Consider the following 17,839-nt stretch of genomic DNA (forward strand, 5'->3'; position numbering starts at 1 on the left):
ATATCTTGTAACCCTAGTTAGGTTTATAGCATGGATTAAACCCTAGGTTCTTATGGTTGGCCGAAACTTCCAAGACATGAAACATATGTTAAAACTATTTCATTTAACCCTAATGCATGGTAAACCATCACTTGTTATAAGTCACCCTTTCTTTGCTAGAGCATCACTTGATGCCCTAACTTCTTACTTGGCTGAACCTCACCTTCATGGAAACCCTAGGTTTGGGTTAAACTCATGAAAGCTAATTTACTCAATGGTATCTTCATATATCATTCATAAACATGGTTTGTTTAAAATATAACTTTAAAACCCTTACCCCTCCTGTGGCCGAAACCTATAGGGTGCATGACATGAGTTAGGTTAAACCAAAAGCCCTTTAAAACATCATACATGTTCATTAAACATACATTAAGTCATAGTTAAGTTTTAAAACCATCACCTAAACCCTAAAATCGATCATGGCCGAATGTTCACTTTAGGGTTTACTTGTGGTTGGTTTTGAATCTAATCACATGAAATCTATATCATGTAGAATACATTACCAAACATATAGAACATGGATTAGGTTTTTTAAAAATATCATCTAAAGCATGCTTTGGCCGAATCATTCAAGAAGTTCTTCATGATTTTTGCAACAACAAAACTTGAAAACATGAGAAAACATTCACGAAACCATGACATAACAAATATGTTGCAGGTGAGGGGAACTTACATCGGTTCTTTAACGAATTTCTTTTACCCTGACAAGAGAAGGTAAACTTTTTACTTAGGACCTCCTTGTTCCTTCTCCTAGCTCTCCCTAAGCCTCCTAGCCTTTGCCCTTGAAGCCTTATGGATGAAGAAGCCTCCCAAACCTCTCGGCCAAGGAAGCAAATGAGAGAAAAGGTGGAGACCTCTCAAGACCTTTCGGCCACAACACAAGAGCAGAGAGCAAGGCTCTCGGCCAAATGAGAGAAATGAGAGGGAGGGGGAGTGTTTTCGGTGGAGAGGAGAGCAAATGAGGAATTGGGTGAGGGGAGAGACTTATATAGAGAGAGTGGAGAGAAGAGTTTCAATCCAAGTTTACCACTCCTCCTTTAATTGCTCATTAACCCTTGTAGTAAAAGCATCCAAGTGCCTTTTTATTTGTTAAACACCTCTTCATGAAACCTTAGCTTTAACTAAAATTTCCCCTTTCCTTTTCATAGCAATTGCATGCTAGCATTTGTGGCAAACTCATGTTCACCTAGGCTTGCAACTTTGCATGAGGTCCAAGGTTCAATCCTTGGCACCTCCATATTTTTTTTCCTTTTTCTTTTGGCAAAGTCCACATAAGAGAGCTCATTACTTGTTATCCATTTCATAAGCCCATTTTCCATTTCCTTTGTCATTGGCTAAGCCCATATAAGGGTTAGGCCCATTATGAAAAATATTAACTCATCGACCCATTAGGACATACCCTACCTTTGGTCTATTTTCTAATCCTTTAGTATAAGGCCTATTTAGTATTTCTACTAAATTTCCTCATGACTAGGCTATCATTCATATACATCGAGGAATTATTATAGAAAAATTACGGGTGTTACACCTTTGAAGGAGAGACATCTGATACAGTTATAGAGGTGGATCCTTGTCAGGTGACTGAACCGGTGCCAGATGATCCATGATCCTTGAAGACGGTGCCTGAAATTTCCGAAGCCCCGAGAAAGCCAGAGGCAGATTCCTCTAAGACGGTCAGAGAAACCCGCTCGCACGAGCAGCGCCATGACAAGTCTCCGGCCACTTCTTCTGAGAATTCCCTAGCTCCCAGTGAGTCGGCGAAGCAGAAGAAGTCCCGTGCTGCACATCCTCCTCGTGCTCCGGCTAGCTCAGAGCCTTCCCCCCATACCACTCCTGCAGGTCAAGCTGGGAGTTAGCACTTCGGTAGAGGATTATAGACGGTATGAGACGGACATTCTATCGAAGCTGTCTAATGATCTATTGTGTCAGCGACTAAATGACTCATTGGCTAAGGTATGTCTATATCTCTACTTGTTTTTCCATGAATTAATACTAACCTTCTTGGTTGGGTGATTGTGTTTACTTTCAGGTCTTAAAAGAATATCAGGAGCTAGAACACCGAGTCCCTCTGCTGAAATCTGCCAACCATCAGCTTGAGACTCAGGGGGCCGATCTCAAAACGCAACTAAAGACCCGGTCCTTGAGGCGGAGTGTAACGCCCGCCCTTACGTGGGCCTAGACGGACGCCACAGTTTGCTTTTTTCATTTATACATTAATCACATACGAAAACCACAAAACTTCGCAGTGGAAAAACATAAAACATAACATGCAGTGATTTCATAAGTGATAAATCAACATATATATTATGCGTCTATTGTCTAGCTATTTAGTTGATATTAAAACATCTTAGCAATAACATTCATCATAAAGATAATTCAGACATTCAACATGCAAATATAAATTCCTAATGCCCGGGACTTTGCCAAGTCACCACCACACACATCTTCATCAGCCTTTTCCTGCTGTCTCCCTTCGTTTAATGACTGCTAGAGGGATGCAACATAAGAAAGTTCACCTCATGGACTTTACACTCCTTTGCCTATTCCTGATTCCCCTTGGATTGACTTGTCTATGGATTTTGTTTTAGGGCTACCACGCACTCAAAAAGGTAAGGACTCCATTTTTGTGGTAGTTGACAGATTTTCCAAGATGGCACACTTCATACCTTGCCACAAAGTGGATGATGCAACTCATGTGGCAGATTTGTTTTTCAAAGAGGTGGTAAGACTTCATGGCATGCCTAGGAGCATTGTTTCAGATCGTGACACCAAATTCTTAAGCCATTTTTGGAGGACCTTATGGAACAAGCTAGGAACAAAGCTTCTTTTCTCCACCACATGCCACCCTCAAACTGACGGCCAAACTGAGGTGGTAAATAGGACTCTTTCTACTCTTCTTAGAGCAATTATTAAGAAGAACATTAAGTCTTGGGAAGAATGTTTACCTCATGTTGAATTTGCTTATAATAGGGTTGTCCATTCTACTACTCAATTTTCTCCTTTTGAGATTGTTTATGGGTTCAATCCGCTAACACCTCTTGATTTGCTTCCTTTACCTAACACTTCTTCTTTAGTTCACAAGGATGGCAAAGCAAAGGCAGAATATGTGAAGAAGCTTCATGAGCAAGTTAAAGCTCAAATTGAGAAGAAAATGGAGCAATATGCGAATAGAGCCAATAAAGGGAGAAAAAGAGTTGTCCTTGAACCCGGTGATTGGGTGTGGGTTCATATGAGAAAGGAAAGGTTTCCTGCCCAAAGGAAATCAAAGCTTCAACCAAGAGGAGATGGACCATTCCAAGTGTTGGAAAGAATTAATGACAATGCTTACAAAATCGACTTGCCCGGTAAGTATGGTGTTAGTGCAACATTTAATGTGGCTGATTTGCGTCCTTTTGATGTAGGTGATGAAGATCTAAATTCGAGGACGAATTCGCCTAAAGAAGGAGGGAATGATGTGGACCAAGGAGGGGATACAAGCTTACAAGACAAAACCAAGGAGGAAGAGGCATTGAAGGGAATTGGAGGACCCATGACAAGATCCAAGACTAAGAGAATGAAGCAAGCTTTGGAAGGCTTAATAATAGAGCTCAAGGAAAAGGAGGATCAATGCACAATGGAGGCAACAACTAAATGGATCACATTCCTTCAACTTGAAAGTGAAATTGGGTCAACATAAAGACAAAACTTGAAGGCCCAAATCTACATGATCCAAGATGCATTCAAGGGCTACAAGTGTCCAATTTTCGTTGGTATTTTTGGGGGAATTTTCTGAAATAATTTTTGATATCTTTTGGTGGGTTTTTAATGCTTTTTGGGAGTTCCTAAGCTAGTATTATGGGAAATAAATGTCATGCATGCATGCATGCATGATAATGGTGCATAATTAGTGCCTAGTGGGTCTTAGTGGATATTAAAAGCTTAGTGGGAAGTTAATGTTTCAACCTCCACTAAGTCTATATATAGGAGAACTCTTGTATGGCTAAGGCATGTTGAGTTTGAATGAAATTAGAGTTTTCTCTATTGTGAGAGCTTCCTTTGGTTCTTAGGCAAAGAACTAATCTTGATCTTATCAAGGCAACTTGTGGCGATCAAAACCCCCATGACTTATCACTCACTTTCTCATCTTTCTTGAGTGTGACGTCAATATCCTTCCCTACATCTGAATATCAAGGCGATCCGTTCCAAGGTGTTTATCAGAAGCCATTTGATGTTCTAGGTTCTTGTTAAGGTTTCTCTACCCTTCGAAGCCATTAGCTAGGATTAGAACTACCCTTAACTCCTTTGTTTCATGGTGGCCGAACCTTACACCTATCATAAACCATTGATTAACTTTTAAATCTAGTTACATATACTCTTATAGGCATTCGTTACATAATGTTTGGACACCTTACCAAGTTGGAAACTTCATCCAAACCTCTTCTTCATGACTTGGCCGAACCTTACAACCCACATAATATGAAGTAGATTCCATAAAAATAACTCTTAAAGCATGTGAAATATCCTCTAGCCCATCTAATCATTGTTAGGTTTTAGCATCACATAAAACATACCATAAGAGTCATTACATGTAAGACCTTCCATATAAACCTTATCTTGTATTTTCTTCTAAACCATGGCATGTTAAACAAACACTTGAAAAACCTCTAGCATGTATAGCCGAACTTTAAGGATCTATAGCATGGAACCTTAAATCTTTATCACATGGAAAACGAACCCGTTTACTTATACATTCACATAAATGGTATAAAGAAACCAACTTACGAAAGCATGCTTTTAGACCCTACCTTTAAATTCCATGGCCGAAAGTTATCAATCAAGACTTCTTTATGTTTTAAACTGAAATCTTTAGGAACACTAAGAAATCATGGAAACAACCGTAAACGATCATGTTGCAGGGTGAGGGAGTCTTACTCTACCAAACGCGAGGAAGAGCCCTTCTTTTTGCTTATTGCCTTGGTACTCTTCTTTCTCCAAGCCTCTCGAGCCCTTGGTGTTGTCTTCTTGTTTTGACAACAAGGATGATAAGATCACCCATCCATGGTTTCGGCCACAAGGTTAGAGCATGGAAAAGAGAATAGAGAAAACCAAAGAAACTAAACTAACCCTTACCAATCCCCTTCCCTAAAGCCCTTCTCTTGTTGTTGTCCTTTTGCTTGGTTGGAGGCGCCGGCCACTTAGACCCTCTTGGGAGTTTCGGTCACAAGGAGAGGAGGAGAGGGAGAGAAGGTTTCGGTCACAAGAATGAGGGAGAAGTGGAGAGATTTCGGCAATAAGGGGATTGCATAAGGAAAGGGTGAGGTGGATATTCCATTTACTCCCTTCTCCTTAACATGGCATGGAATTCTCTCATTAAATCCCTTCCTAATCCTCCCTAATTCCCATGACCGATTGTCCCCTTATTGGATGATGAGTCAAGGTTTTTATGCATTTTTTAATCAATGCAATTCTGGATTTTTACATGAAAATAATTGTTAAATGAATTAATTTGATTATATTTGTGTCATGTGGTATAATTGAAGGTTTTATTATAATTTCTATGATTTAATGGCAAATTTTACATTAATTGAGTTTATTTGATTTTAGGGCTAAATCGGGTCAAGTTCGAGTTCAATCGCAATCAAATCGAGCTAATCTGCCCAAATTGACCAAGCCAACATGGAAGACACGACCTAGATCGAGCCCGATGAAGATCTCTCAAATTTTTGGGAGTCCTAAGCTGCCCTAAAGCCCTAGATCAAGTCCAGATCATCAAATTCGAAACGGACGGCCAGGATGCATTGATTAATCAACCCGCAACTATATAAACCAACGTTTAATCGATGAACAGGGCTCCTGTGCTTCGTCCCGCGGCGCGCCTCCCCTGCCTCGCAACGTAGCTCCACAGTCAGCCAAATCCCGAAATTTCGATTCCATTGCATTCTTCGGTCCCTGAGGAGTCCTAAACTGGTTCTTTGGGCGAATTCCGGCGGCTGGAAGGCGCACGACCGGCGGGGGTTCTTCCAGCGTCGCCACCTCTGTTTCTTCGAGTTCCGGTGATCTGCTGCGTCTTTTGACACCGCGCATCGATGAGGGGTTCTCGGAAGATCGCGTGGCACGTCCAAGGATTCAGAAAGACCATCAGCACAAGGAGGAAGGAGGAATTCCGATTTTGCAGCTCCAAATTGGCTTCGCGCAGGTTCTGTCGCGCCACATAGGGTTTCTCTGGCGTTTTTCAGGATTCGGCCGCAAGCAACAAAACCATAAACCACTTTGAAGATTACAAAGGAACTGTCGAAGCCAACATTGTTGGATTAAACGGTTTGATTGACACCAAATCGAGGAAGCAAAGGGAGAGAAATTCTGGGATGTTTCTTGTTTCTGCTATTTCTGTTTACAACATTTCCTTGATTCTGTTTAATACCATTCCCGAATTTGTGTTTCCGATTAAACCCTGTCAATTCAGTTTAACTAGTTAATGCTTAGCTTGTGTTTGGATTTTGAATTGCTTTAGAGTTTAATTAGCTTAGTTTTAATCTTCAAATGCACCTTCTATTGTTACTGAAACTCTGATAAGTCTGATTTCCTGCCTTACTGTTCCGTGCCATGCCGTTTACCAATCTGCTTATTTGGGATAGTTTAGTTTTTGCCCTTCATTGCAATTTAGGTATCACCTTAGAGTTTGCTTAGGTTTTATTTAGCTTAGCTAGAACTTCTTTTGATTCTTCTCATTGTTACTGTGCCGTGCCAACATTTCAACTTACTGTTCCGTGCCATTTAGGATAGGCTGGTTTAAGTGGTTTAATTGCATTCTGGGATTTTGTCGCATTGTTTGCATTGCCAAATTTCTGATTATTCACTCTTGCCATCAAATTGTTGGGTTCATTTAGCTTGCATTAGAGTTAGCTTGTTTTAGGTTTCAATTTTTGCATTTTTCATTTAGTTGCTTGTTTTAATTTACATTTTCATTTGAAATTATTAAAACCCCATTTTATATAGAAAACCCAAAAAAAGAAACGACATTCGAGCTTGAATCAAATAAAAATTCTACTAGCCTTGGAAAAACACGACTCGTGGCCCCTATATTTCATCTGTTTTGTGAATTAAGGGTTTTCAATATTTTATTAATTTGAAGCCCTATTGTGACTCCTAATTTAGGACTTATCACTGGATAATAATAATGCAAGAGGAACTACCATAATTTGAACAAAATCAAGTATGGGACTTAATTCCCATGCTAGATAATAAATCTACTATAGAAACTAAATGGGTATTTAGAAACAAAACAAATGAAAAAGGAGAAGTCATAAGAAACAAAGCTAGGTTAGTAGCTAAAGGGTTTAGCCAAGTAAAGGGGTTAGACTACGATGAAACCTACGCACCTGTAGCTAGACTTGAATCCATTAGAATGTTGTTAGCCTATGCGACTCACAAAGGATTCAAGCTCTACCAAATGGACGTAAAATCCACATTCTTAAATGGATTCATTAAAGAAGAAGTCTATGTAGGTCAACCACTTGGGTTTGAAGATAAATATCATCCAAATTATATCTTCAAACTCAAGAAAGTATTATATAGATTGAAATAAGCACCTAGGGCATGATATGAAAGACTATCAACATACCTAGTATCTAAAGATTTTAATCAAGGATAAATTGACCCTTCTTTATTTGTTAAGACCGTAGAAAAAGACTTCTTCATAGCCTAAATTTATGTAGACGATATCATTTTTAATTCAACCAACACTAAATTTTTAAAAGAATTTATTAAACTAATAAAAAAATGAGTTCAAAATGAGTTGGATAGGTGCTATATTTTTTCTTAGGATTACAGATAAAATAAACCAAAGATGGTAACTCCATTTATCAAACTACATACACCAAAGAATTAATTAAGAAATTCGGTATGAAAAACTCCAAAGAAATAAAAACACCCATAGCAGCACACACCAATATTGATAGAGACCCAGAAGGAAAACAAGTAGACTTAAAATACTATAGGAGTATAATAAGTAGTCTACTATACTTAACTACAAGTTGACCTGATATTTTATTTGTAGTAGGTATGTGTGTTAGGTATCAATCAAATACTAAGGAATCTCATCTAACATTAGTAAAAGAATACTTAGATATGTTAAGGAAATACTAAAATTAGGAATGTGGTACCCTAGGAGTAATCACTTTGACCTAGTAGAGTACTCTGACTCAGACTATACTGGTTGCAAGCTAGACAGAAAAAATACAAGTGGAGGATGCTAGTTCTTGAGTCCATGTTTAGTCAGCTAGTGTAGTAGAAAGCAATAGTGTATTGCATTATCTATTATTGAAGCAGAGTATATAGCTATGGGAGAATGTGTTGCATAATTACTTTGAATGATGCACACATTAACTAACTTCAACTTGAAATACCAAAACGCTAAAGTGTTAATTGATAATATCAATTCAATAAATTTGACCAAGAACCCAATCCATCACTCTAGAACCAAACACATAAGGTCAAATATCGCTTTATTAGAGACCATGTCGTTAAGGGAGAAATTATATTCGACTATGTTGAGTCTAAATAAAACCTAGCTAACATCTTCATAAAATCCCTGCCTGAATCTGAATTTAGCACACTAAAAAAAAAGGAATGTGCTTAGAGACTAAGTACAATTTTTTTATTTTTTAAAATTTATGATTTTCAAATCTACTACTATTTAATTTTTTATAAGTGTTTTTAAAGTTTTATTTGTCTTTGAAAAACTTAGTTTCAAATTTTGTTTCAAAAGTAAAAGGAACATTTGGCCTTAGTCTAGGCACTCCCAATAGAGATTATGCACCTACAAACTTAGGTTACCACATCTCACAAAGCACACTAAATAGCTTACTTGTGTATTGTGAAACCTAGAATAGTGTGAGATGCATAGGGTCAAAGCCTGAGTTTTTGATGATTATGTCCATGTATCAAATCAAAACTTGGGCTAAAAATAAAAACCATGGATCAAGTTAAATGTTTCTGCTTAGTAAAGGCTAGCTAGATTGATACACTTAAACTTGACTAACTTGGTCAAGCTGCTATCTTCTGATAATCAGCCAATACCAATAAGTTAGACATATGCCTAAGAGATAAATTTTTTTAATCTAAGTATTTTTATATATTATATTAATGGCATGTTTGGACTCAACCTTAATTTTTACGTAATTAAAATTTTAGGATTTTCAAACTTTTTTAAAAAACCACCCTCAAGTTTTTAACAAATATTTTTAATTATGCTAAAGGGGGAGAGAATGGTCAAGGTTAAGTTAAATTAAAAAATATATTTTTGGAAAGACTTAGAAAATGACTTAAAAATTTTTTCTACCTTGGAATATTTTTCAAAGTGTTTTTCATTGAAAATTTTTAAAATTAAGTTTAAAATTATTTTGATGTTTTCAAAATTATTTTAATATTTGCAAAATATTTTTTAAAATATTTTAAATATGACTTGAATGGTTTAACCAAATTGATAAAAGAAAAAATCATGTCAAGTTCAGGGGGAGAAAAGAAATTTTCTTAAAATATTTTTCTAAGTAGACCTTAGTTTTAGGGGGAGAATCCTGAATTAAGGGGGAAGTCAAAATCTTAATTTTTTTTCTAAATGCTTAGTATTGACTAAAAACTATGATAACTTAATTATATTAAAGTAAATATTTTACTTAACTTAGAACCTAAGTTGTCATAATAAAAAAGGGAGAGATTGTTGGTACAGGGAGCACCAGATGATCGAATCTGAGTTTGATAATGGCAAAGAGTTCAAGTTAAATTTGAGAAGTGATTTAATGAGCTGAATTGAGTGTGTAGGTAGCAAAGGAAGTCCTAATTGAGGCTAGGTAAAGAAAGTCCTAGTTGAGGCTAGGCAAAGGAAGCCCTAGTTGCGGCTAGGCAAAGGAAGTCCTAATCTAGAGGATTGGATGAAAGATCTGATTTAGAGGACTGGGCAAGAAGTCTTGGTAGATCAGAGCACCAAACGGAAAGTCTAGGCTTGTTTAGAGGACTGGAAGTCTAGTAGTAGAAGACCTAGGGGTCGAGGATTAAGGCTGAGCAAAAACCCAACGAGTTTGGAGGACCTAGTTGGTAAAAGATAAATTCACCCGAGTGGAATGGGTGAGGACACATTCCCAGTAAAGAGAATAGTAGGCATCAGTCTGATATAGGGTTTCACTGAAAACCTAAAATCAAGACTAAACAGTTTGCAAAAATAGTTACTTTTCTATTATCTTTGGTTCTGGACTAACTTGTAATGAAGGAAAGGAGGAATTGAAACTTTGTGTTTCGAGCGCCCTTATTCAAATCTAGGCAACCGGATGGTCTAGGCGCTCGAAAGGGATCCAGTCGATTAGACATCAATCGAACGGGCCTGCGAGGTGGATGAGATGACAGAGTCCCAGTGGTCAGGATACCTCAGCCTTTAGACGTCCGGAGAGGTTCCAAGCGCCTGGAGAGGATCTCTATAAGGCGTTGCAGAGTCAAAGTTGAATCGACAACCTCCACGTCAGCATTCATGCGCCCGAATCAGGTTTTATAAGCAACTGTGAGGGGGAACCCTAATATCAATTCAATACACATCAATAATGACTTCCTGTGCACAAATATCTGATTCAAAACACTGTTATAACGCCGAGGAGCTGCACCGACTACTACAAGTCTACTACTCTTAGTCGATAATCTTTTTGTTGCTTTTTGTACTTAAGAAATTAGGATGATATAAGTTTACCAATCCTAACATATTTGTAAAAGCGATAAACTCCTTCTCGTAAGAGGGGAGTTTCTATAGTGAATTGTCTGTCAAAAATGATTACGGATTGTGGGTCTTGGAGCAGCAGCTTGTGGTTGTAAACCAAATAAAAACAAAAGTGTTCATATTTATTCTTTCTGCTGTACTTTTTGATATCATATACTTTTTTTTTACACACGAATTGTTAAATGTGTGAAAATGCGAAACAACGTTATTCACCCCCTCTAGCGCTCTTACTCAATCCTACGGATCCCAACGATGGAGACAATGTGGCACTCTCTGAGTGGTTTAGACACGTCAGGTTCCAAACGTCTAGAAGGGATTCAAGCACCAAGAGAAGGATAAGTCTCAGCAAGAGAGGGTGTCATCTTGTAGTCACCACGTCAGCATTTCAGACGCCCGAAAGGGATCCAAGCATTTGAGGATGGCTAACTCAACGATGAGGTCGAATCTAATTGATCATAGTGGAGGCGCTAGGAAGGAATCCAGGTGCTTGAAATGGTCAATAAAAGAGCCTTCGACCAGCAGCTTCAAAGATAACAACTATATGCTTCCTAACTCTGAAACGTTGCATTCAAATGATGCAACAACGCCCCGACGCCGTTTCGAGCTCCAACGAGCCTAGCATTTGATAACACTTAATTGTTGTTTACGTTTTTGTAATCATTTCTTAAGAACTTAATTATTCTAAAGGTCAGTAAGCTTGTTACCGACCCGATTTTTGTAAAAGAAATGAGTCTTTTTCTCTTTGAGAAGAAGGTTAATAGTGGATTAACCACTGAAGCTATCAAAGATCGTGCACCTTAGAGTAGTAATTAGAAATTGTGAACTAAGTAAAAACAAAGGCTTTTATGTTGGATATTTTATGTGGACAAGCATAATTAATATGTTATTATTGGGCTTAGCTATAATGGGTAGGCTTGGCCCATTAAATCTTAGCAGAGGCCCCTTCTCCTAACCTTAAATATTGTTGTCGCCCCATTGAGACTACGATGAGAAATTTGAGTTGGGTGATAGGAGAAGTTCTCTCTGCGGTTTTCTTTACGGTTGTTTTTTATTTGTTTTAACAGGAAGGAAAAATGACGACATCTTCCACTCCAGGTATTTCTAACATCTAATTTTCTTTATAGTAATTTTTCGTATCATGAATTAGATGTTGAAATTTTTTCATCAAATGGTATCAGAGGCAGGTTATCTTAGCCTCGATTTTGATTCGTTGAATCCTTTGTTTTGTATTTTTCCTTGCCATCAATCGCTGTTGAAGCCCTAAAATCCCTTAAAATCCCGATCAAGTTCTTGATTAAGGACATTTGGAGATTTTATTTTGTAATCCTAAAATCTGTTGAAGCGAAGCCGCGCCACTGAATGCCGCTTCCGATTAAGGAATTTGGAGTTCTGTTGAAGCGAAGTCGTTGAACGCCGCTTCCGATCCAGACTATGTTGACGTCTGTTGCCGCCGGTAGCGGATCTTGCGTCGACCGGCGACGCTGTGACTAGCGAAGAACTGGTGAGCGGCTGGCGTCGGCGACGGCGCTGTGCAGACTGCAGGAGCCGGTGCTGGCCCACGACGCTGTGGGATGTTTTCTGACGCACAACGGCTGGAACTCAGTGGCTGGAACTCGACGCTGGAGAGCATAGTCGGTGGGCGGCGTTGGCGTCGTGTGTGGTCATGGATTTGACGAGTCATGGGATTTTGGGAACCGGCGTCGTGTGTTTTGGGAACCACGTGAGGAAGAAACTGAAAGTGTCGTGGGTCACGTGAGGAAAACCCGTGATATTAAATTGTGATACGTGGGCCATTGGCTCACTATGATATTAACTTAATTTTTGATTGATGGGATCGCGCGGCTGAAGTGCTTGAGAATTTGGTTCCTTGTCCTCGATCGCCACTTTGGAGCTTTTCTCCAACTTCCAACACTTTCATTCGCGAAGGATCATTTTACGTCTGATATCAAAATCCTAGGCAGAACTTGCATGAACTAGCGCACTGCGCTCGGGGAATCAATATATAATCGAGCTGCTTATTGTTTATTAGTGTCCTAAGAAATGGCATACAACCAGATCTATGAGTGCTTAAACTAGTACTTCAATGATGGAACTGAGATTTTGGGTAGCCCACAAATCTAATCTAATCTAAACTGGGAGCTTTATGAATTATGATTCGTTCGTTGCTAGAAACATTAATTAACAGTCCACCTTAAATTTAATCAAAGATAAGAATCAGTCCAGGTGCTCGATCTGTTGATTAGAGAGAGGCAGAAAATGATTTGGACATGTACCTTCAGTTATGCCTGTTCTGAAGGACACTAATAAACAAGCAGCTTATTAGTTGCTTGGGGAGCGCCCATTACAGTAGCTTGCTACTGGGGTTCTCGCGCGTCGCCTGTGCGTTGCACTACTGTGCTGGCCTGGCGCACCCCTTACTTTATGAGAAAAGAGAACAGAAACTTGTAGTTGGAAAGATAACATGAATTTATTATAAATATGAGATCATAACAAAACATAAGCATAAACTCCCACTAACCCAAAATATCAAAAGACCTTACTACACCCATAGGGGTTACATGGTCAACAAAAGCTTTAACAGTTATGCATTTGGTTAGGGGATCATCAATATTAAGCTCTGTAGGGATATGCTCGACACGAGTTTTAAACTCTTGAACCGTCTCTCTCACAAACATAAACTTTGTGTCAAAGTGTTTAGTCCGCTTTGAGCTTTTATTTTTTTTTTTTTTTGAGGGAAAAAAAAAACTCACCACGGCAAAGTTATCACAATATATATAGTGAGAGGCCTAGAGATACTCTCCACAAAATCAAATTCAGCAATAAAGTTTTTTTTCAACCATATCGCTTGACATGTGACCTCATAACAAGCTATGTACTCTGCTTCCATGGTTGATGTAGCTGTAAGAGTTTGTTTAACACTTTTCCAAGAGATAGCTCCTCCAGCTAACGTGAATATATATCCTGATGTGGACTTATGATCATCTAGGCAACCTCCATAATCAGAATCAGAATAACCTGTTACCTCAAGATGATTTGATCTCCTATATGTGATCATATAATTTTGGTACCTTTCAGATAACTCAAAACACATTTTACAGCCTACCAATGTGCCACACCAGGTTTACTTAAGTATCTCCCAAGTACACCCACAACAAAAGCAATATCAGGACGTGTACAAACTTGAGCATACATAAGGCTGCCAACAAACTTTATTAGAATGAGCCTATTTTTCATGTTTTGTTATAACAGCAGCGGAAGATTCAGTTGTGGGAATATCAGGCTCATTCTTAGTAAGGGCAGCATCAACATTAGAAATGACAAGGAATAACCTAACAGAGTCAACTCAGTCCTCATATATAATTGGTTCCATTCAGCTTTGGTAAAAAGTTCATACTCATAGACAAAGCTGGAATTTAAACATTAATGAGAGATTATTGTCGAGCACATCCAACAAAAGTAATAGAGCTTATGACCACAATAAAGTTATCTTATGCAAATGCAATCCCGCCGAAGGGTCCCGAATTACAATGCATAAAGTAACTCCCACAACACATAAAATAATTATATTCTTAAAGCTAATATCGAAAGGATACTGAAAACTTTAAAATATAATTACCAATCATTAGGAACTATATTAATAAAGACAAACCGATAGGGTAAGTGCATTATTAAAATAATTCTTAATGCCACATTAATAATAATTTTCCAACAATAGTATATTTTATCATAATCCGTCTTGCGAAGGCGAGCTCACAATTATGAAAAAAATATCAATAATAATTCGAAAGGTCTTAAATTTAAAAGAGATCATTTTGATCACATATAATTTAAGTTAATATCATAGTGAGCCAATGGCCCACGTATCACAATTTAATATCACGGTTTTTTTTAATTAGAAAATATACTGTGCATTTTATCATTATTCTTAGTTTAAGGTGCGCACAGGCGACGCGAGAACCCAGCAGCAAGCCACTGTAATGGCCCTCTCCCACTTAAAAATTAATTTAATATAAGAGTGGGCCCCACGTATCAGATATTAAACTGATAAGAACAGTTTTTTTTTAATCCCACTCTTTCCGTTTCTTCCTTACGTGGTTCCCAAAAAAAAACGCACGACGCCGGCGGTTCCCAAAACGCACGACACCGGTTTTTCCTTAATCCGCCCACGACGCCGACCACGACGCCCACGACGCTCGCCGACCCGCTCAGCGCCGCTGCCTCTTCGGCTGCGCTAGTCACTCCAATGCCTGCCACTGCCGCTGCCTCCTCGGCTGCGCGGCTGCATGCGTGGATGCGCGGCTGCAAATGTCGGCCATGACTTCACCGGCGACGCCAGATCTGCCACCGGCGACAACAGACTTCAACAACGTCTGGATCGGAAGCGACGTTCAGTGGCTTCAACAGAACTTACAGAAATTTAGGAATTTTAGGAAATTGATCAGGGAAAAAAATTTAGGGGAAAAACGGATGGAAGAGGAACAGTAAACCTGATCGGGATTTTAAGGAATTCTAGGAAATTTTATTCTGTAAACAAAAATTGGTAAAGAAAAAATACAAAATAAAAGATTCGGCCAAGTATCAAAATCGAGGCTCATAAACCTCGCTCTGATACCATTTGATGAAAAATATCCAATATCTAATTCATGATACGAAAAATTACTATATATATATATATATATATATATATATAGATATGATATACTGCGCGACGGTATCCTGCCCGACTCGTGCGCGACGCATCCCAGCCGTCCACTGCCGAATCGCGTGAACCACAGCCGTCCGTTTATCGCGATTGCACAGTGTTTCTCCTCGGACCTTCGCCGATTCCCGCCGTCCGTTCATCGCCGTCCGACCACCGATTGCCGCCGGACCGGGCCCGTAGGAACCGCAACTCGCCGGCGGTCCGGCGGGTGCCGGATTCCGGCCGAAACCGGCAAACAGCCACTGTTTGCCGGTTTCAGCCGGAATTCGGCCCGGGGCCGGACTCCGCCGCGGTCGAAAATCGGCCCGCGCAGTCGGAATCCGGCGGATTCCGGCGAAAACCGCCCGCCAGTGTTTGGCGGCGATTTCGGCCGGAATCCGGATTCCGGCCGAATCGGGGCCGGACTCCGGCCGGATTCAGGCTGAATCGGGGCCGGACTCCGGCCCCGGTCGACGCGCCGGCGCCGGGCGCGTCGACCGCGGCCGGAGTCCGGCCCCGATTCGGCCGGATTCTGGCCCCGATTCGGCCCGGCGAAATCGCCGCTGGATGAATCTGCTCTGTTTCGGCCGGAATTCCGGCCGGATTCCGGCCCAATCCGACCGGAATCCGATGCCGATGTGTGCGCCGTCGAGTTGCGGTTCCAACGGACCCGGGATGGCGGCCGGCGGTGACCGGACGGCGATGAACGGCGGCGATGAACGCGAAGAGGTCCGGCGGTCGCGTACGGGGGTCGGGTTTTTTCGTCGGGCAGGATATCAGACCTGTATATATATATATATATATATATTTATATTAGGTTCTTTTTGGTGTAAAGTGACAAGCACACTGATCCAGGATTGCATGTTTCTGAACATCATTCTTTACAATCCATGACCGGAATTTAAGTAACAATGTAGGAAGAATAAGTCTTTCATGGGCAATATGTTGTTTGATTACCATGTAAATTCATTCAAAATTTACTGTTTTCCCCCTCTAGTAGTGCAATTTATTGCGATCTAGGTTCAAATTACATTTTGTTTGATGGTTTTTAATACTCGTTGAGTTACTAATTCAATTATATTGGGTGTATCAGGATAATTCTGACAAGAAGGCCATTTCTGACACATTGAGAAATCAAGTTAAAGTGAGATTTTTGAATGCTCTGAATCAGGCTAAGGAACGGCTTGGGAGATTGTTGTAAGAATTTCTTCTAATCTTTACCAACCATATTCTTCTTTCATATGCTAAAGTTTTTAGTAATTACTTTGATGTGTACATTTTTTAGGGTTTCTCTAACATATGTTGTGAATTTGATTTCATTTGGCTCCTATTTTTTCATCTTTTTGTATTTTTGGCATTCAACTTTTTCATTTGTTTCATTTGACCCTCTTCCCCTATATTTCATTAGTATCACTTTGACCCTTTTGTGTCATTTTAGTCCCTAGCACTAATGCGGGTTAATTTATACACTTTGATGAATTACAAAATCAATTTGAGATCAATTGGCCAAATTGAAGCACTTAATTGGTTTGAAGAGGGCAAAATGAGAAAAATAAAAAATAAAAAGTTGAAATCCAAAATGAGAAAAATGAAAAAAATTGAAACTAATCCTTGAAGTCTCTTTTTCAGGTTAGACTTTGAGGCATGTGCTGACTTTCTTGAAATGGAATGTTTTAAGAAGTATGGAAAGGTTGGGAAAACATTCTACAATTCACAAGTTGCTGCCACAATCAGGTGGCTATCACATTCGAGCGTGGAGCAGATACAAGACAAATTTAGAGACATGTCTCCTCAAACTTGTTCCAGCAGCGGACAAGACAAATTCTCAATTTATGTGGACTCACATTTAGTTCAAGAAGCAACTACGGCGAAAGCTACAGATGATCAGGTTCAGGATAATGCTCTTGTAAATTTCCCTGAATTGGTAGAGATGAAGGGTCCTAGAGAAAGGATAGATCTTCCTCCAATTCCATCCTTCTCGGAATTTGTCAGCAAAAGGGGGAAGGAGCATCCTTCTGGCTCGGCAATCTTAAGGACTTCAGGTGCTGGGAAACATGCAAGCAAGATCAAAGACAAGAGAATAAGATTGCAGTAAACATTTTGTTCACCAGAATTTGTTTCGAATGGGTATTTGCAACTGGTTCTCATTCTTTAAAGATTTTGTAGATGTCAATATGCTAGAATTAGGCATGCTTTCAAGAATGAGTTTTCTGGGATTTAGAAGCACAATTCAATATAGTAGAATGAATTTGTATCCAGTTCGCTTGATCTGGGATTTAGAAGCACAATTCAATAGTAGTAACACTTGAATGTGATCCATAAGAAGATTTCTTGTGTTGTGGGCCAATGTAGGTAAACAGAAACAGTAGTCAATGATTCAT

General features: G+C 39.4%; 1 protein-coding gene and 1 pseudogene across 1 annotated transcript in view; one reads left to right on the top strand and one right to left on the bottom strand.

The window, feature by feature from the left end:
* Positions 1–17,739, top strand: part of LOC141812566 (ATP-dependent DNA helicase Q-like 3) — a gene marked incomplete in the record, with an annotated part of 48,024 nt that extends 30,285 nt beyond the window's left edge. Inside the window, 2 exon segments of the mRNA XM_074700570.1 lie at positions 16,552–16,655; positions 17,088–17,739. Of these exon segments, the coding sequence (XP_074556671.1) occupies positions 16,552–16,655; positions 17,088–17,553 (570 nt within the window).
* LOC141812800 (U2 spliceosomal RNA) lies at positions 14,708–14,887 on the bottom strand (annotated as a pseudogene).
* Positions 17,740–17,839: the final 100 nt, after the last annotated feature.

Source organism: Curcuma longa, chromosome 19, assembly GCF_044706935.1.
Source record: "Curcuma longa cultivar G26 ecotype Majalengka, Jawa Barat chromosome 19, ITB_CL_G26_1.1, whole genome shotgun sequence".
Classification (NCBI taxonomy): Eukaryota; Viridiplantae; Streptophyta; class Magnoliopsida; order Zingiberales; family Zingiberaceae; genus Curcuma; species Curcuma longa.